Source organism: Eretmochelys imbricata, chromosome 2 (assembly GCF_965152235.1).
Source record: "Eretmochelys imbricata isolate rEreImb1 chromosome 2, rEreImb1.hap1, whole genome shotgun sequence".
Taxonomy (NCBI): Eukaryota; Metazoa; Chordata; order Testudines; family Cheloniidae; genus Eretmochelys; species Eretmochelys imbricata.
In genome coordinates, this window is record NC_135573.1 from 32,456,350 (window position 1) to 32,475,577 (window position 19,228).

At 38.2% G+C, this 19,228-nt stretch overlaps 1 protein-coding gene across 1 annotated transcript; it reads right to left on the minus strand.

Moving 5' to 3' along the window:
- Window positions 1-5,959: 5,959 nt before the first annotated feature.
- Window positions 5,960-18,923, minus strand: TRHR (thyrotropin releasing hormone receptor). The gene is made up of 2 exons (XM_077808856.1): window positions 18,132-18,923; window positions 5,960-6,367 (listed from the first exon to the last, which is right to left on the minus strand). The coding sequence occupies exons 1-2, from the start codon at window positions 18,921-18,923 to the stop codon at window positions 5,960-5,962; spliced, it is 1,200 nt and encodes a 399-aa protein (XP_077664982.1).
- Between the last annotated feature and the right edge of the window lie 305 nt (window positions 18,924-19,228).

The window sequence follows — 19,228 nt, forward strand, 5'->3', positions numbered from 1 at the left end:
TAACACAAAGGTAGTTCAGCATATTCTCAGGAATCTGGAAAAATATTTAGGCTACAGTTGCACAAACCTGTACATGCTTAACCTGATGCACTTAAACTCAATAGGTCACAGTGCATAGGATTAAGCATCTGCATAATTATTTTGCAGATTAAGGGCCTTCATTTGTTATTTGTTAGCTGATGGTAGCTAGGTTGTGGGGCACTTGGGGATAGCTGATTTTGTTTTCAAAAAACTTTCAGACGACAACTTGTGAGAATAGCTAATGATGAACTTATTATTGTTATTATGTTCCTCCTCCCTCCAATCTTCTGTCCTACTGATTATCACACTCACTTTGTTTCAAATGTTATGATCTTCCTGTGCATTTGTATAGTGCTTAGCACAATGGGCTTTCAGTCTAATATAGTAATAATAATCTTGACAGTTAAGCAGACTAGTTTCTGTTTCAGCAGATTCACCGGTCCTATCATGTCCACTCAATTTCTCTTTTATTTTATTTATTGGACCTGTATAGAGGGATGTGTGAAAAAGAGCCTGACATTACATATAACAAAAGGATGTTATCCACTACTTTATCTTTTCCTATCCATCATACCTCCAACACATACTATTATTATTATGGTTCAGGAATAACCTATGAATCCAGTTCTGCAGTTTTGATTTTACCATACACTTGGTTTTGCCTAGTTGGAATTTTTTTGATGGCATAGCACTATAAAATTGCGTTTATATTTTTCATCTCTGCTGAATAAACATAAATGCCTATGTAAGATTGCCCAGAAAATCTTATTTTATTATGTCATTTGTGAAACTTACTCAGGTGGCTATTCCTTTTAATTTCTCTTGTAGTGAGATACCCATAGTTTTCACTTATGTTGAAAAATGAAATAGTAGAGAGCTGAAATTGTATTTTCAAACCTGGAGGGAAAAAAATTGTTCATATTGAACATCTTCACTATACAGTATTAAATATTAAAAAGGTTTTTGTCATGAGATATAATCACCTAGTACTCTACAGAGGAAAACTTGTTTTCTCCTGTTCTGACCATTGAGCTTCTGCTGAGCTTTCTTGTTTGATTTTTGTGTGGCCTATTTTGAATTTTTTTCCATGTTATTTCCATAGTACCCTAATGATGCTGAACACTCCCTTTCACTTGATTCCCTATGTGCTGAGATACCAAAGTGATGAGGGCATTTCAATAGAGAGAATGTTAAATATGCAGGGTGGCCTGTGTTGATTAGTGAGATGGGCAGAATTCAATTTTTATTTTTGTACAGTTTTGATAGACAATAGAAATGTTCATTTTAAAGGATTTTTTTTATTTTTTATCAATTTAAATTTTCACAGTTGTACAAAATTATGGGGTTTGTGCATTTTTTCCTGTTTTTATCCATTGAAATTTTCACACTTGTGGCAAATTGGAGTGTGTGTCACACAATGGCGGGGTCAGCCAATAATTTATTTAATGGCTGTAGATGCTGGGATTTAAAAACGTAAAGCTTTATAATGGTTAAAACACAAATTGTCAATATTACACATCATAATTTACAAAGTAAATATCCTGAAATCAAACTCTAATAAGTTCTCAAGCAGAACTTTTCTGCTTTTGCCTATCTGTAAATTTTGATGATTAGTGATGGAAATATTTTTCCATTGGTTTGTATGTGTGTGGTGAAATCGATGTTTACCTACTGTGACAGGGCACCTGCCCTGCACTGGCCATGAGAGGGTTAAAACCAGCCTAGGGAGGCTGAGCGGCAGGCAGTGAAAGGAGGGGCTGCAGGGGAAACAGCCAAATTAGGGCGGCAGCTGCAGACAAGTAGGGCAGCGGCTGGACCAGCCAATCAGGGCCTGGTTGGCCCATATATAAAAGGAAGCTGCAGACCAGATTGAGGGAGTCTGCTACAGGGAGCCCTAGGGAGAAGACTGGCTTCCTAGAGGGCTCCTGGCAGGCTGCCAGGACTTACAGGCTCGAGGCCCTGGGAAGAGGGCAAAGGAACTGGAGCCAGAGGCCAGAGCAGAAGGAACTGAGGCTGTGGGGAAGTGGCCCAGGAAATAGAGACAGTGAGCTGGAAGGAAGAGGCAGCAGGAAGCTGCTGTTTTGCAGGGTCCCTGGGCTGGGGCCCAGAGTAGTAGGTGGGGCTGGGCCCACCCCCCACTAGCTGCTGAAGGAGCAGCAAGGCCTTGGACTGCCAAGCTGATGCAAGGAGTGGCACGACTCTTGTTCAAGGAGTCCCCCGGAAGGGGGAGAAATGGGATGGTGACACGGCTGGAGGGCTGTGCCACAAAGCAGATGCTGAGAGGAAGGAGCCGTAATGGCTCTGCAGGCAGAGGTGAGGATGAGAGAGCCACCACCAACTGAGGCCACACCTGCTGGGACTGAGCTAATTCCCAAAATGCCCAGCAGGAGGTGCCAGTGTGGTGAGTGACCCTGTGACACCAACATTTACCGATTAAAAAATCTAATTCTTCCAAGCCCACTAATAAGGTAAGTCAGACTGAAAAGACTCATCATTCTCCATTTAAAAAAAAAAATGACTGCACTTAAGGAAGAGTTTTAAGAAGAACCTACAATATTGAAGATTTTTTTAAATTAAATTTTTGGGGAAATCTTGAAATAGTTTGAAATTTCAAACTTTAAATGTTGAGAGAAAATAGGACAAAGTTTGAATTTTTTTTATCATTTTTTTTCTCCTTTTTCTCAGCCAGTGCTAGGCATTATCAATATGGAAGCTTCAATCCACTTGTAGCGATCTGAGAGAGACTTGCTGTTGAGCCAAGTTAAAATTAACTAGCAGAACATGTAAGTCTGCTCCAGTACTTTTGAGTACAGAGCAGATATCCATAGGATTGAGTATGAGTAGACACTTGTATGGCAAGTAGTGTGTCTGTATACCAGCTGATTAAAATATAAGACTTTGAAAAGCTTTATACAGATTTTGTTTTCTCGTTTATTCCCAGCTGTGAATTTATTGAATGTTTTTCCTATTTCATGCTATGAAAAGTAAGAAAATGGATTTCATGCTCTTTACCATCAGAAATCTATTCATTAAAGTGTGTCATGATCTTACAATTAGATTCACTCTAGACTGAAATTAGGGAGTCCATGCCAGACAATAACTGTAACCAGCAATGGCTCTGACTGTTCTCTAACCTTTGACCCAAGATTGTTTCTTCAAAAAAATAGTGAGTCAAATAGCCTGTGAGATTCTGACTGAGCGCTCTAGGAAAAGTGATGAGTGCTCTCAATTCAGCACCTTTCAGGAGGCATTCATTGCCTTGCAGTTTTGAGCATGGAAACATTGCACTTTTAGAAATGTCAGTCAGATCAGCCTACTTTTGTCAGATGGACATCAGGTTTAGTTTGATTTCACTGGCAGAGAAAATACATTTGCAAACTTCTTGCTATATTTGATAGATCAGCATAAACAGAGCCTGATCCTGAAGTCTCTGTTTAGGCAAAAACGTCCATTGAACTCTGAATTGATGATTCACGATGTCAAATGGGAATTTTGCCTGAGTAAAGACTTCAAAATCAGTGCTAAAGTGTGCCTGACCTTTTAAAAGAGAGCATGAGAACTTAGGCCACAATTCAGCATACATGTAACACTAAGCAAATCTGTCATCCCACTGAAGTCAACTCTCATGCTAAACTTATACACACACTAAGGTATTTGGATGAATCATGCCCATAGCATGTTTTCTCCGGCCCCATGAGCCTGCTTTTGCTTAAAGCAAGAAAACTGGTGTGTAGAGATGTACAGCAGCTCCTGGGTTCTGTAAGCAGAAACAACTCTCGGTTTAACACAGGCTGTCGTAAATATTGCATCAAAATATTAATGAAGACCAGAGTGATCCAGAATGGCAAAATCCTTAGGCCTGAAATTAAGAGAGAAGAAGCAGTATGGAAAGAGAAACATCTTTCTTCATTCTCACATCACCTGTAAAAGGACATGGAAAAAATAGTTACTCTGTGGATCATCTGTTGTGAGATCAGAGGAGTAAATGAGACCATGACACTATTTCAGTCATACTGCACGAAAAGCCATCACAAAGCCAGTAACATTATGCACCATTAGAGCCAGGTAAATTTTTTTGGCCAAAACTTCTTGTCAGCAAACAATGTAGCTTAAGTGACACCAAAATATTTCACTAATTCTTGCTGGTTATCTCCAAATTGTTCATGTTGAAAAAAGGCAAACACAATAAAAATCCAAAGAAATCAAAATGTTTCATTTTTGAAATGTTCTGAATTTTTTTTATTGAAGATTACTTTTAATTTAGAAATTTCCTTCCATTTTATTTTTTTTAAAGTAAAAAACAACTTGAGATCAAAATGAAATGTTTAATTTGGGTCAACATTTCATTTGACCCAAAACAATTGTTCTTTAACTTTGATTCACTGAGAATTTTGAAAAATGTTGGATTTGGGTTGTGCCAAAAGTATACTTTTTTATTTTTCAGAATTGTCAGTGAACCAAATCAATTATTCAGAGCTCTATTTTATGTGGGTGTTTGGGAAATTAGCACCTCCTGGGTTATGCCAGCTATGTGTGTGTAGGTGTGGTAGATGAGGAAAACATAGTTTACCCCTAAATTGTGGAACTTAGTTACGGATATGTGTCGGGATGGTGTGTAAGTGGTTGCAGAGTGGGCCCACAAGAGAATGCCACACCTCTTTCATGCAGAGGAGCTGGACCCATGCCAGCTGTGCATAAGTCTCCATGGATGGGAATTTTGGGGCAGAACATAGTCAGAAGCACTGGGGTCACAATAAAAAGATCATGATATCTCCAGTGCACTCATATGAAGTACATAAGGCTTGCAGCCCTATTCCAATGGTTGGAATAACAGCCATGGATGGGCTGCACCATTGCCCCATTTTCTGACCACAGAAGGAGTGAAATGCACAGCCTTCCACCAAAGATGACGCTGACTTATGGCTTGATCCTACAAGATGGTGTGCACCTCCTGTGAGCTGTTGAGTGCCTTGAACTCCCATAGCTGCATTCCATCAATGAGTACTGAGGGAGCTCAGTACCTTGCATGACTGGGCTTTTTGGCCAAGTGTGTAGGAGTAAGGAATTTTACTCCAATTCGTTTGGTAGGGAGAAGGTGATTTGATTCCCACTCAACCAATGCAGTGTTGACTGTCATTCTGGTAAATCCAGTGCTTTAAAAGCATAGCACTGTATGCTTCTGGGAAAAGCTAATGCTTCTCCTTCTTTTATTTGTACAAAAGTTTGATTTCCAATATTTTTTAAGGACTAGACAGCAGTCAAAGGTATAAAGGCAGCATCTGTTCACTAGCAGATACTTTGTAGATAATTGGCAATTGCTGCAGAACTGTCCAAAAGAATTTGCCACATAAAATGTGTTGTGATAACTTTGATGTTTGTTGTTTTGGTGGAAAACAGCAACAAAAAAATCCCAACTCTTAGCAAGGGTAATTTTTATCAAATAAACAAAAACTACCTTTTTGTTTAACAAAATTAGGAAGTTTCATGATATCTGAGAACAAATTTGTGAAACGTATCAAACTGAAAAAATTCAGGAAAAATGCCTCAAAAATGAGAAAGTAGTTGAGGAAGTCATTAATGGTAAATTCACAAAATTGAGCAATAGTTGAAATTTTGGACTGTAAACTATTTGCATATTTCACACTTTTAATGTGAATTTTAGTTTTAAATCTGCAAAAAGAACATTCAGAATAGTTCTTAAAGGTAAAGAATACCATATGCTAAAGGAGTAGGGTAAAGTATTCTATTTTTCTGCTCTCTGCAGGTACAAATGTGTTTTTAACTCTCCTTGTATATCTTCACAAGAAATTTCTTGGGCCCAGATCCTCAGCTGGTATAAATTAGTGTGGCTCCATTGAAGTAAATGGAGTTGTGCTGATTTACACCAGATGAGGGTTTTTGTAATCTGGTTCCTTATATACTAAATATACACAATGTATTAATTTCTGCTAAATGTTACCTCAGAGGATAAACACGTATCATCAAAGGACACTTTTGTTGGGGACAGATAGGTGTTGGTGACAGTAATGTCTTCTAGTTCAGTGCTGAAGTGATCAGACTCCTTGATGGCACTGTAGTTTAGGGCCACACTGTAACTGGCAGGTTTCTCTGACTGCTTCTGCTGGCAATTGCAGAGTTTCTTGAAGGACGCTCTGAATTTCTGGGACATGAGATTGTAAATCACGGGGTTGATGGCACTGTTTAGATAAATGCAGATTCTACAAAATAATAGGAACCAATTTTCTTGGAAAGGTTTGGAGAGAAAGGAGTTTACAACAACCAGTGTCCTATAGGGCATCCATAAAAATGCAAACAGGATCACAACCACAGCCAGCATCTTGGTAACCTATGGAAAACACAAAGATATACAGTGAAAAAGTAGAAAATCAGTACTCAGTGCTTTGTAGGGATGTGCATATAAAATTTGTATTATATGTTCATGATGGACCCAACCTAAAACTCTATATGTGAAAAACCCTGAATTGGTGATGTTCAGATCAATGTCTGGCTCTTGGTTAGAATTTTGCAACTTGTCCCTATCTCCTTACCACTACAATGGGCTGACCCAAATTCATGGATCCAAACTCTCCTGAACTTTCATAAGAGATGGATGAGTCCTTATGGCTAACATTCATATTATTCAATTAATATCCAATTAATCCCCATTAAACATATTATTTTAGGTCTGAGTCTTTGCAACAACCATAGTTAGAAACAAGTGTCTACTCCCTTGGAAGGAAAGGCACTCCCATCCTCCCTTCAATGCTATGGAGCACCTACTTCTAGCACTGATTGTTTCTGACATATTGTAACTGAAACCAACCTACCTACTTTAACGACTACTGTTGCGTAATAGCAGTTAGCCACATTTAATACAAAGAAGTCTGATTTTAGATTTGTTTCTAATAAAAACAATTCAGACATAAGTTCTGACCAAATGATTGATACATAATATTCTGAAACTCTTAATGATTGCCTTAAAATTGCGGCTTACCCTTAGAACATAATAATCTTAGAAAAACTCGCTTATTTCACTTAGACAAGGTGGGTGAGGTAATATCTTTTATAGGACCAACTTCTGTTGGTGAAAGAGAGAAGCTTCTGAGTTTACATAGAGCTCTTCCTCAGGTCTGGAAAATGTACTCAGAGGGTATGTCTACACTGCAATAAACACCCATGCTTTGGGACCCTGGATGGCTCAGCATGAGCCCAAATGTCTACACGGCAATTTTATAGCTCTACAACCCAAGCCCCACGAACCCGAGTTAGCTGATGTGGGCCAACAGTGGGTGTTTTATTGAAGTGCAGACATATCCAGGCTGTCACAAGTAAATACATGGTGAAACAGATTGTTAACACATGTTGCAAAAGACCTTTTAAGGTGAAGGGGCAGTTAACACCTCATGGTTGTAGGACAAAAGATGGTTAGTAGGTTACAGATTGTAATGAGCCATAAATCCAGTGCCTTTATTGAGTCCATGATTTGTAGTATCTAGCAAAGTTATGAATTTAAATTCCCAGGCTCACCTATTGAAGGTGTTGCGCAGATTGCCTTTGAGGATGAGGACTGAGAGGTCAGATGTGGAATGATCATTTTCTGAAAAGTGTTCACCCACAGATAATAGGGTGTGTCTGTCATGTAAGATTTTATTACTTACTAAGTAAGTTTGCTTAGAAAGAATGGCAATGAAAAACTCTCCCTTGAGGGAATCCCAAAAAATTGAAGTAAAGCCAATAAAAAATAAAAGTGAAAAATGGGGGCAGTAAAAACAAAACAATGCGTAAATCAATATAGAATTACGGCCACTGTGTATGTGGGAAATGGGTAGAGTGGGGACTCTTTCTGGTGAACTAGGAATGTTGTCTTTTAAAGTGCTTCTTTGTATGTTGCCATCTCTTGTTGAAAAAATGCAGTTGCATCTTGCTGACAAATTAATGGATTTTCCCTTTCCCTGCTCATTGATGCTGTTGCACTTTACACGCTTTCTCAGGGTAGCTGTGGCAATAGGACAATGGTACTAAAACTCCTACGATTATACAAGATATTCACAGTATATAATTTCATTGCTCCTAGGGTGACGATGTAGGCGTGTGGGATATAAATTTTTATTGACTCTGCAGGAGGACTGAAAGTTACTTCTGTAACTCTCCTATTGACACTAATATTGTATTTTTAGTTGTGCTGTTTTTTGTGTCTTTGTTTAAAGCAATAGGATGTATACTTTTCTTGCCTCTTGTGATCAGATTTTTCATTATGTAGAAAATATGCAGTCTTATTGCCTGAGGTATATGTTTTCTCCTATCTGGCTAGAAGCCCATATATTCCAGATGTACATATTTAAATATACTTATAAGTGTTGTTTTTTTACTTATGGGTGTTGGTGGTAACGTATCCAGTTGAGAGTCTTATAATTTAACTTTTACAAAAAGAAAAGGAGTACTTGTGGCATCTTAGAGCTCACTGCATCGGATGCTCACGAAAGCGTACACTCAAATAAATTTGTTAGTCTCTAAGGTACCACAAGTACTCCTTTTCTTTTTGCAAATACAGACTAACACAGCTGCTACTCTGAAACTTAACTTTTACAGTTTAGGGCACTGCTTTATTTGCCGCTCTCTGGTCACAGTCTTACAGCAGTGTTACAAAAAAATCTTGGTTGGCTAAAACAGATTCTTGTTAGACAGAAGTAAAAAGAGAGATAGGAAAGAGAAGAAATAAGGAAGGGAAGGAAACAGACACATCGGAGGGGAGGGAGGCAAAGTTTCCATTCCAGGTGGTGTTTGGGATTCACATAGAGCTGGTAGAGGCAGTGATGTCATCTGGTTCCCTCTCTCTGGCCTGGTCTGGTCAGGACATCTCTCAGGATTAGGAAGAAGAAGATTCAAGGTCCCAGGTGATGTTGGGGGTGGAAGCCTTGATGGTGAAGCTTGCTCCAGAGCCAATTTTTTTCTCAAAGTCTGTTTAAGGACTGCAAAAGTGAGTGATGGGCAGAATAGCCCATCCTCATTATTTTGTCCACCATTTGTCCATGGGGGAAAGCCCATTGCTGCAGAGGAGCACGTGGATCCGACAGACTTCTCTTAGAGGAGAGTCTGTTGATAGAGACTCTCTAGGTTTTAGTCAGGAGGAGAGGATGGAAGAGGATAAAGTATGGGCCAGATCAGACAAACATTCACATAAAGAATCTGACACATCAGAAAAGAATCTGACACATCAGAAAATAAACAGTGACAAGTTTTAAAAGTGCTTGTACACAAATACTAGAAGTCTAAATAATAAGATGGGTGAACCTAGAGTGCCTCATGTTAAAGGAGGATATTGATATAATAGGCATCACAGAAACCTGGTGGAGTGAAGACAATCAATGGGACACAAACATTCTGGGATACAAAATATATTGGAAGGACAGAACAGGTTGGGGGGCAGGGGCAGTGGCACTATATGTGAAAGAAAATGTAGACTCAAATGAAGTAAAAATCTTAAATGAATCCACATGTTCCATAGAATCTCTATGGATAGTAATTCCATGCTCTTATAAGAATAGAACAGTAGGGATCTATTATCGACCACCTGACCAGGATAGTGATAGTGACTATGAAATGCTAAGGGAGATTAGAGAGGCTACCAAAATAAAGAACTCAATAATAGTGTGGGATTTCAATTATCCCCATATTGACTGGGTACATATCACCTCAGGATGACAAAATTTCTTGATACTTTAAATAACTACTTCTTGGTTCCTGTATCAGCTGCTCCCACAAGGGGAGAGGCAATTCTCAATTTAGTCCTGAGTGGAGTGCAGGATCTGGTCCAGGAGGTAACTATAACAGGACTGCTTGGAAATAGTGACCATAATATAACAACATTTAACATTCCTGTGATGGGAAGAACACCTCAGCAGCCTAACACTGTGGCATTTAATTTCAGAAAGGGGAGCTATGCAAAAATGAGGAGCTTAGTTAAACAGAAATTAAAAGGTACAGTGACTAGAGTGAAATCCCTGCAAGCTGCAAGGACACTTTTCAAAGATACCATAATAGAAGTCCAACTTAAATGTATACCCCAAATTAAAAAAACAGTAGAAGAACTAAAAAAGAGCCACCACGGCTTAACAACCATGTAAAAGAATCAGTGAGAGTAAAAAAGGCATCTTTTAAAAAGTCGAAGTCAAATCCTAGTGCGGTAAATAGAAAGGAGCATAAACACTGCCTAATTAAGTGTAAAAATGTAATAAGAAAGCCAAATAGGAGTTTGAAGAACAGATAGCCAAAAACTCAAAAGGTAATGACAAAATGTTTAAGTACATCAGAAGCAGGAAGTCTGCTAAACAACCAGTGGGGCCCCTGGACGATCAAGATACAACAGGAGCATTTAAAAATGATAAAGTCATTGCGAAGAAACTAAATGAATTCTTTGCTTCAGTCTTCACGGCTGAGGATGTTAGGGAGATTCCCAAACCTGAGTCGTCCTTCGTAGGTGACAAATCTGAGGAATTGTCAGAGATTGAAGTGTCGTTAGAGGAGGTTTTGGAATTAATTGATAAATTTAAGAGTAACAAGACACTGGGACCAGATGACCCAAGTGTTTTGAAAGAACGCAAATGTGAAATTGCGGAACTATTAACTATGGTTTGTAACCTGTCCTTTAAATCAACTTCTGTACCCAATGACTGGAAGAGAGCTAATGTAACGCCAATATTTAAAAAGAGCTCTAGCGGTGATCCCGGCAATTACAGACCGGTAAGTCTAACGTCAGAACTGGGCAAATTAGTTGAGACAATAGTAAAGAATAAAATTGTCAGACACATAGAAGAACATAAATTGTTGGGCAAAAGTCAACATGGTTTCTGTCTTACTAATCTATTAGAGTTCTTTGAAGGGGTCAACAAACATATGGACAAGGGGGATTCAGTGGATATAGTGTATTTAGATTCCCAGAAAGCCTTCGACAAGGTCCCTCACCAAAGGCTCTTAGGTAAATTAAGTTGTCATGGGATAAGAGGGAAGATCCTTTCATGGATTGAGAACTGGTTAAAAGACAGGGAACAAAGGGTAGGGATAAATGGTAGATTTTCAGACTGGAGAGGGGTAACTAGTGGTGTTCCCCAAGGGTCAGGCCTAGGACCAATCCTATTCAATTTATTCATAAATGATCTGGAGAAAGGGGTAAACAGTGAGGTGGCAAAATTTGCAGATGATACTAAACTGCTCAAGATAGTTAAGATCAAAGCAGACTGTGAAGAACTTCAAAAAGATCTCACAAAACTAAGTGATTGGGCAACAAAAATGGAAAACGAAATTTAATGTGGATAAATGTAAAGTAATGCACATTGGAAAAAATAACAACTATACATACAATATGATGGGAGCTAATTTAGCTACAACTGATCAGGAAAGAGATCTTGGGGTCATCGTGGATAGTTCTCTGAAGACATCCATGCAGTGCACAGCGGCAGTCAAAAAAGCAAACAGGATGTTAGGAATCATTAAAAAAGAGAGAGAGAGAATAAGACAGAGAATATTTTATTGCCCTTATATAAATCCATGGTATGCCCACATCTTGAATACTGCGTACAGATGTGGTCTCCTCATCTCAAAAAAGATATATTGGCATTAGAAAAGGTTCAGAGAAGGTCAACTAAAATGATTAGGGGTTTGGAACGGGTCCCATATGAGGAGAGATTAAAGAAGCTAGGACTTTTCAGCTTAGAAAAGAGGCGACTAAGAGGGGATATGATAGAGGTATATAAAATCATGAGTGGTGTGGAGAAAGTGAACAAGAAAAAGTTATTTACTTGTTCCCATAATATAAAAACTAGGGGCCATCAAATGAAATTAATGGGCATCAGGTTTAAAACAAATAAAAGGAAGTTCTTTTTCACACATCACATAGTCAACCTGTGGAACTCCTTGCCTGAGGAGGTTGTGAAGGCTAGGACTATAACAGGGTTTAACAGAGAACTAGATAAATTCATGGAGGTTAAGTCCATTAATGGCTATTAGCCAGGATGGGTGAGGAATGGAGTCCCTAGCCTCTGTTTGTCAGAGGGTGGAGATGGATGGCAGGAGGGAGATCACTTATGTTCATTTAGGCCTAATATCCAAAATACCAGTTTTGGTTCACTGATTTTCAGTCTCACCCTGTTCTTGTTTACCAGGCATGGACATAATGTAGTCCTTGAATTTTATCAGTTGGCCTTTTTGTTTAGACTATTCAGTCTGTCTCCCTTTTGTACATTTTTCTATCAATATTTATTCATAAGATGTCACAATAATTTATAATATCAATGTTTGTTGTTATGGGTTATTGTGACATGAACTTATACTCACTTTTTATGTTGAACTCACAATTATGGTAAATTTATAGGCCTAATTATGACAGTTGGCCACAGAATTTCCTGAATTAATTCCAATTTTAGGTCCAATAGCTATGGTTAAACTAGAGCATGTCTTTCAGAAAAAAAAAGTCCAGTATTGATTTAAAAATATACAGTGATGGAGACTATACCACAGTTGTTGGTAAATTGTTCCAGTGGTTAATTACCCTCACTGTTAAAAATGTGTACCTTATTTCTAGTCTGAATATACCATTTGATTTTACCGTTGTTTGTTGGATTGAAGAACCCATTATTATCAAATTTCCATTCCCTCTATTTTTAGACTCTGATAAGTGTCCCTTAATAATCTCTTTAGTAAGCTAAATAGATTGAGCAACTTGACTCTACGTTTAATCATTGTCATGGCTCTTCTCTGAAATTTCTCCAATTTATCAACATCCTTCTTGAACTGTGGACACCAGACTGGACACACTATTCCAGCAGTGGTTGTATCAGTACCAAATACTGAGGTAATATAATCTCTCTTCTTTTACTCAATATTCCCCTCTTTATCTAGAAGATCCGGGTGTCTTTCTTCTAATTTGTTTCTTGTTTTTCTGTTGGTGGTGTTTGTGATACTGAAGCCTCATTCTCAGTTTGTGCTGGAAGCTTGAAAAGCTGCATATTTATCCACAACCTGTGATATCACATTGGATTGCATAGTACTTTGAAGAGACACTGGGGTGAAATCCTGGTCCCACTGAAGTTAGTAGCTAAACTCCCATTAACTTCAATGACAAAAGGATTTCACTCCATATATCAAAAATCTTCAAAGATCCATCTTTGACCTTCTGGGCTATCTGGCTTCAAAAGGCAGACTTGCCAAGACACTCAGTCTTTTAATCTTCTTGATCTTACTTCATGTCAACTTTACAGCTTTAACTGGATTAACTGGAATGATTTGGACACTTCTGTTTTCTGACCCACGGTGCCATTTAGTATGGTAATGAGAACTGATTGGTTTCCTGAAACGGTAGTGTGCAACAGGATCATTTTGTTCCATTTTCTCCTGTTCAGATTGTGCTTGAGTGCACTTACAGTCTGCATGGCCATCTTACTTCCAAAGAGATATGACTTCACTTCTGGTGACTTGTGCAATTTCTCCAAAATGAGTCTATTTAATAGTAGAACTGCAGAACACCATATAAACAATTGTCATTAAAGTCAGTTTCCATTATCACTGGAACCTTTCTCCAGGCACTAGCTGTTCCCAAATCTTCTCACACCTTATTGCTTACCTAAATGTGGAACTCATTGGTTCAGCTGATTAGCTACACCATTTTCTTTTGCTAAGTATTTCTGAAACCCCATCTGATATCAACATCACCCCCTTCATTAGATACCAGATGAATCTTACAAAGTCTATAAAAATCATTGGGGCTAAGCCTATGCTTAAAGTTGAGCACATGCTTAAATTCTTTGTTGGATCAAAATTAGAGTGCTCAGAACCTTGCAGGATTGAGGCCAAACTGTGATTCTGCTCTGAAAAGGGAAAATGTCAAATTTGCACCGTCTTCCACTGCAGGTCTCTTCCCTGTATCGAGTGGCATACCTACGTATGCCCGTTCATGCTTTGACCACCATTCCAGAGGACGTGCTCCCATGCTGATGACGGGTTTTGATCGATAATGATCCAAAGCAGTGCCGACTGATGCACATTCATTTTGGTCATCTGACACCAACAGAAAGTTGATTTTTCTTCTTGGTGTTTCAGGTTTTGTAGTTTCTGCACCGGAGTGTTGCTTTTTTAAGGCTTCTGACAGCATGTTCCACACCTTATCCCTCTCAGATTTTGGAAGGTACTTCAGATTCTTAAACCTTGGGTCAAGTTCTGTAGCTATCTTTAGAAATCTCACATTGGTACCTTTGCGTTTTGTCAAATCTGCTGTGAAAGTGTTCTTAAAACGAACAATAGGTGCTGGGTTGTCATCCGAGACAGGCATCACACGAAATATATGGCAGAATGCGGGTAAAACCACAAAGCAGGAGACATACAAATCTCCCCCAAGGAGTTCAGTCACAAATTTAATTAACACATTTTTTTTAATGAATGGCATCAGCATGGAAGCATGTTCTCTGGAATGGTGGTCAAAGCCTGAAGGGGCATATGAATGTTTACCGTATCTGGCACATAAATGCCTCGCAACACCAGCTACAACAGTGCCATGCGAATGCCTGTTCTCACTTTCAGGTGACATTGTAAATAAGAAGTGGGCAGGATTATCTCCCATGAATGTAAACAAACTTGTTTCTCTTAGTGAATGGCTGAATGAGAAGTAGGACTGAGTGGACTTGTAGGCTCTAAAGTTTTACATTGTTTTGTTTTTGAGTGCAGTTATATAAAAATAATTCTATGTTTGTAACTTGCACTTCCATGGTTAAGAGATTGCATTTTATGAGATGAATTGAAAAAACTCTTGTTTATATTATTTTTTATTACAAAGATTTGCACTATAAAAATATAAAGTGAGCCCTGTACACTTTATATTCTGTGTTGTAATTGAAATAGATATTTTTGAAAATGTAGAAAACATCCAAAAATATTTAAATAAATGGTATTTTTGTTTAACAGTGTGATTAAAACTGTGATTAATCACAATTTATTTTTGAAATCGAGTTAATTTGTTTTGAGTTAATTGCTTGAGTTAACTGCAATTAATTAACAGCCCTACTGAAACTGTGAAGTTAATGTGGATTAGTTGAAATATGTTCAATCCCCATATGAATGTTCTCATTCAGGAGTAAGTGGCCTTAGTTTGTGGTATCTTAATCCTCTTTGGATGTGTCCTAAGAGAAGAATTTGGCAAACCATATTAATATAGGAAGATATATAATAGTTCTATTAAACTGTATTCATAACTGCACTGAAAATTTATCTTAAGCAACTACGCAAGAGCAGCAAAAAATGAATGTCTACCAGAGATGGGCTTTACCTAATAGTCAAATGAAAATGCTCTTCAAATGGAGATACTTTAAAGATGGCCCAAAGAGGGGAAAAAAGCTGGTTTTGTGCCTTTCTCCCTCCTTTGGACTGTATCAAGAAGGCCCGAAAATTTTTCAAAAATAGGAGGCTTTTTTGGCTTCTCTTTACCTTAGAATTATCAGGAATATCAAATCTGTTCTTCTCTAGTTTTGCTGGAGAACTCCTTGGAGGATGCAGAGATGTGACTTGGAGGCTTTCTCCACACTTTTAATTATACATATTGGAGTGTTAAATCTTTAACAAATAGATTTTCTCCCTCCTGTCTGTGAGGCATTTTAGTTAAATAGGTATTAACTAAAATTAACATAATTCAATGAGTTTTAAGCCATCTGAGAGAAAAAACTAACTTCCCATCTCACATAATTCAGTTTCACTTGCTTGATATTTCTGGTTCTCCAGTCATTCATAGTGTTCCTGAAAAAATTGGTAGATTTTATAATGTAAAAACATTTCAGGCCTTTTTACATCATAAAAAGGGTAAAAAAAAATGACCCACGCCAAATATTCTCCATTCCTGGTTTGTCTTCTCCATTAGTGTTGTCTTTTACCACTGGTTCCAGACATGAAAGAACATCCAGGACCATATGGACCAGTATGCAAACTAAGAGCATGCAATTCAGGCTGCCTTGTAAATTGTTCCATTTGCATTTTCTATCAGCCAGTTTCTATCTTGTGCTAACTCTCATACTCAGGGCCAAAGCAGAGAGCAGGCTGCCTAACTTTACATACTTTTAGTCATTTTTCCTGCTGCTTGCACCCTGGGGATCAATTTCTATTCTGTTGCATCAGTGCAACACCAATTAAAAGAATGAGGATATACTGATATAAACAAGAACAGAATCTGACCCTTAGAGCTCCATTCTGCCCTCAGTTATGTAGGTGTAATACCCATTGATGTCAGTGGGAGTTTTCCCTTGGTGCGTCTTGGACTTTATTTAGACTGTAAACCCTTTGGGATAGGGACTGTTTTCCCATATGATTTTGCAGCACTAAGCACATTTTGGATGCTACCATAATATAAATAATATTACTACTACTACTAATAATAATAATGCCACCCTTTCATGTCTCCTCTCTACATACAGCACTACTTGCAAACATTAGATTTACTGAAAAATAATCCAAGAAGTTGATGGTCTCCATGAAAAGTCCTTTCTCTCTTCACAAAACAGAAAATATATGTTGTATATGCTGTAAATTGTCATTTTAATTTTAGAACATGGCAAGAGCCATTGTCTGCAATGCTAAATAAAAAGACTATTCAATTTTTTGAAAGGATGCTAAGTAATACAAAGCACACGTTTATGAACACATGGATCTATCCTTTGTGATGATAACTTGAAAATTAGTTAAGAAGAGAAAAATATTAACTAATAGATGAATAGCTCCACTATTTCTCACCCAAATAACCAAGCACAAACAGATATGTATGAACAATTACAAACCACAAAACAGAAGGTAGAAAATGTAGAAAACAAAATAGAAGGAACAGTTTGTATTTGCCTTAACCTGGGATCTCTAGATCTGTACACGTTGGTTCTCTGCTAACCAGCTCAATTAACTTGTGGGGTGAATGTCAGTCCCACAGCAGGAAAAACAACTAGCCTCACTAAATATCAACAGTCTACACAAAGAACTATGAAAATCTGACTCAAAATTCTCATGTTTAGTTGCCTTATCCCTCACCACAAGGATGCAGATGCATTGGGCATTTCAAAAAAGATGACCACTTCAGGTATAATACCTACAGAAATTATGTTACCTGTTGGTTGCTGAAACATCTCTTTTAGTCCGTACTGAGACTCAAAAGCATGAGGCTTCTGAAAACAATTTTTATCAAAGCAGGTCCGTGTGGAGGAGTTGAGTACCCACATTAATATGAAAATATAAAGCATGATGTGGGTGTGATCCTGAAAGATCAATGGGAGTGCTCTGCACTTTCAGGATTGGGATCTAAAAGTGCTAAATGGTACATGACAGTTGAGTATTGTGTATGATTATGAAGATGGTTGGAATAGATACACACCTTTGTGCTATTTTAGCATATATACCAATTTATAATGAATATGATCAAATCTATTATTCAAATTTAAAGCCTCAAATACATTCAAAATATTTACCTATTGTTAATTATCTGAGAGATGGAAATAATAATAGTCATTAGCATTTGTACAGCATTTTCCACCTACGGATCTTTACAAAAGCAAGAATATGTTTATCTCTGTCACAGAAGGGGAAACTGAGATACAAAAGGTAGTAACTTCTCACGTCACATAGTGATTCATTAACAGAGCAGGGATTAAAACAGGACTCGTGCCTTCCAGTTTAGTATCCTATCTGCAGATCACAAAAATAACTCTGGAATCATAGTGTATTTGTCTGACTTCTTAGCAAGCTGTAATATGGTGAAAAATAGATTTTTCTTAACGTTTCCTTTTGACAGTATCTAGTTGATTTCTTGACATGTCATGATAAGACACTTGACTGTCTTTCAATACATGCCTTCTGTAGGAGTAGGCAGTCATTTGTAGAGACTGGAATAAATTCAGTTTACTTAATTAAATGCTCTAATCACATGCCCTGAACTGGTAGATTTTAGGGGTTTTTTGTATGCCTTAATCTAAATAAAAGAGATAAAGCACATTTTTAACATTTTTCATGTATTGTAACCCAATCTCTGTACTTTTTCATTTGTTTTAAAATCTAAAGAGTACATGTGTGTGAATATCATATTTAAATACATTTCCTACCTGCCTTCTAGAAGCAATAGTGCTATTGAAACCCCTGTTAGTCATCTTGGAATTCATAGTCTTGTTTTGGTGAGTTGAGTTGTTTCTCTGTGTCTTAGGGTTTTCTTTTGGATCTGAAGGGATGGGATTCAGGAACAATATTCTGGCAATCAGTCCATAGAGGACAGTGGCCAATATCATTGGCACAACATAAAATATACCAAAGTCCATCATATATATAGGCGAGTAGTAGCTCCTGGACACCTTGTAGCCGCAAGAAACAATGATGGTATCTTTGTAGACTACTGTGTTGAGATCTAGCAGGAAAAACCAGAGGGTACAATATATGGAGGTGAAAGCCCAGACAAAAATAATGATCTTTTTGGCTCTTGAGAAAGTACATAGGAATTGGGCTTTGATTGGGTGGCAGATGGCAATATATCTCTCAACAGTGAAGGCGGTGATGGAACAAGAAGAAGCATTGATGCCTAGGTATTGGAGATACGTAATGCAGAGACATCCCACGTAGCCATAGACCCAGGATCCATACAGGCTCTCGGTGATGTTGGGAAGTCCTGCAGCCACCAGCACCGTGAGATCAGCCACAGCCAGACTCACCAGGTAGCAGTTAGTGGGAGTCCTCATGTGTTTGGTCCTGAGGACCACGAGCACCACCATGATATTGCCCACTATGCCCAGTCCACAGATGAGGAGAACCAAGAGAATGGTAACTACTTGGTAGTCAATACTGATCACCTCTTGGCTTGGCAGCAGCCCTGTTTGGTTCTGTTCATCCCCTGTGCTGTTCTCCATCTTCACCAGTTTGAAGCTGCTTCTGCTGGGCAATTGCTGTCAGCACATTTCCTCTTTTTCCCCCTGTAAAAACGTTAAGCACAGTAGAGAGTGGATGATGAAGAGCCCTATCGCACAGTCTCCATAAGGTTACAGTCCCCAAACAAGCCACCTTCACTTCAAGACTCCTGGGCTTTTTTCTTCACAAGTTCAATTACCAGACAGGTAGATCCCTCTCGGATTCTGTTTCATTAGCACAGGATAAAAAGCTGGTTCTTTGTAGTCCGTCTGAGACACTCATGAGAATGAATGCAACTAGAGATCAG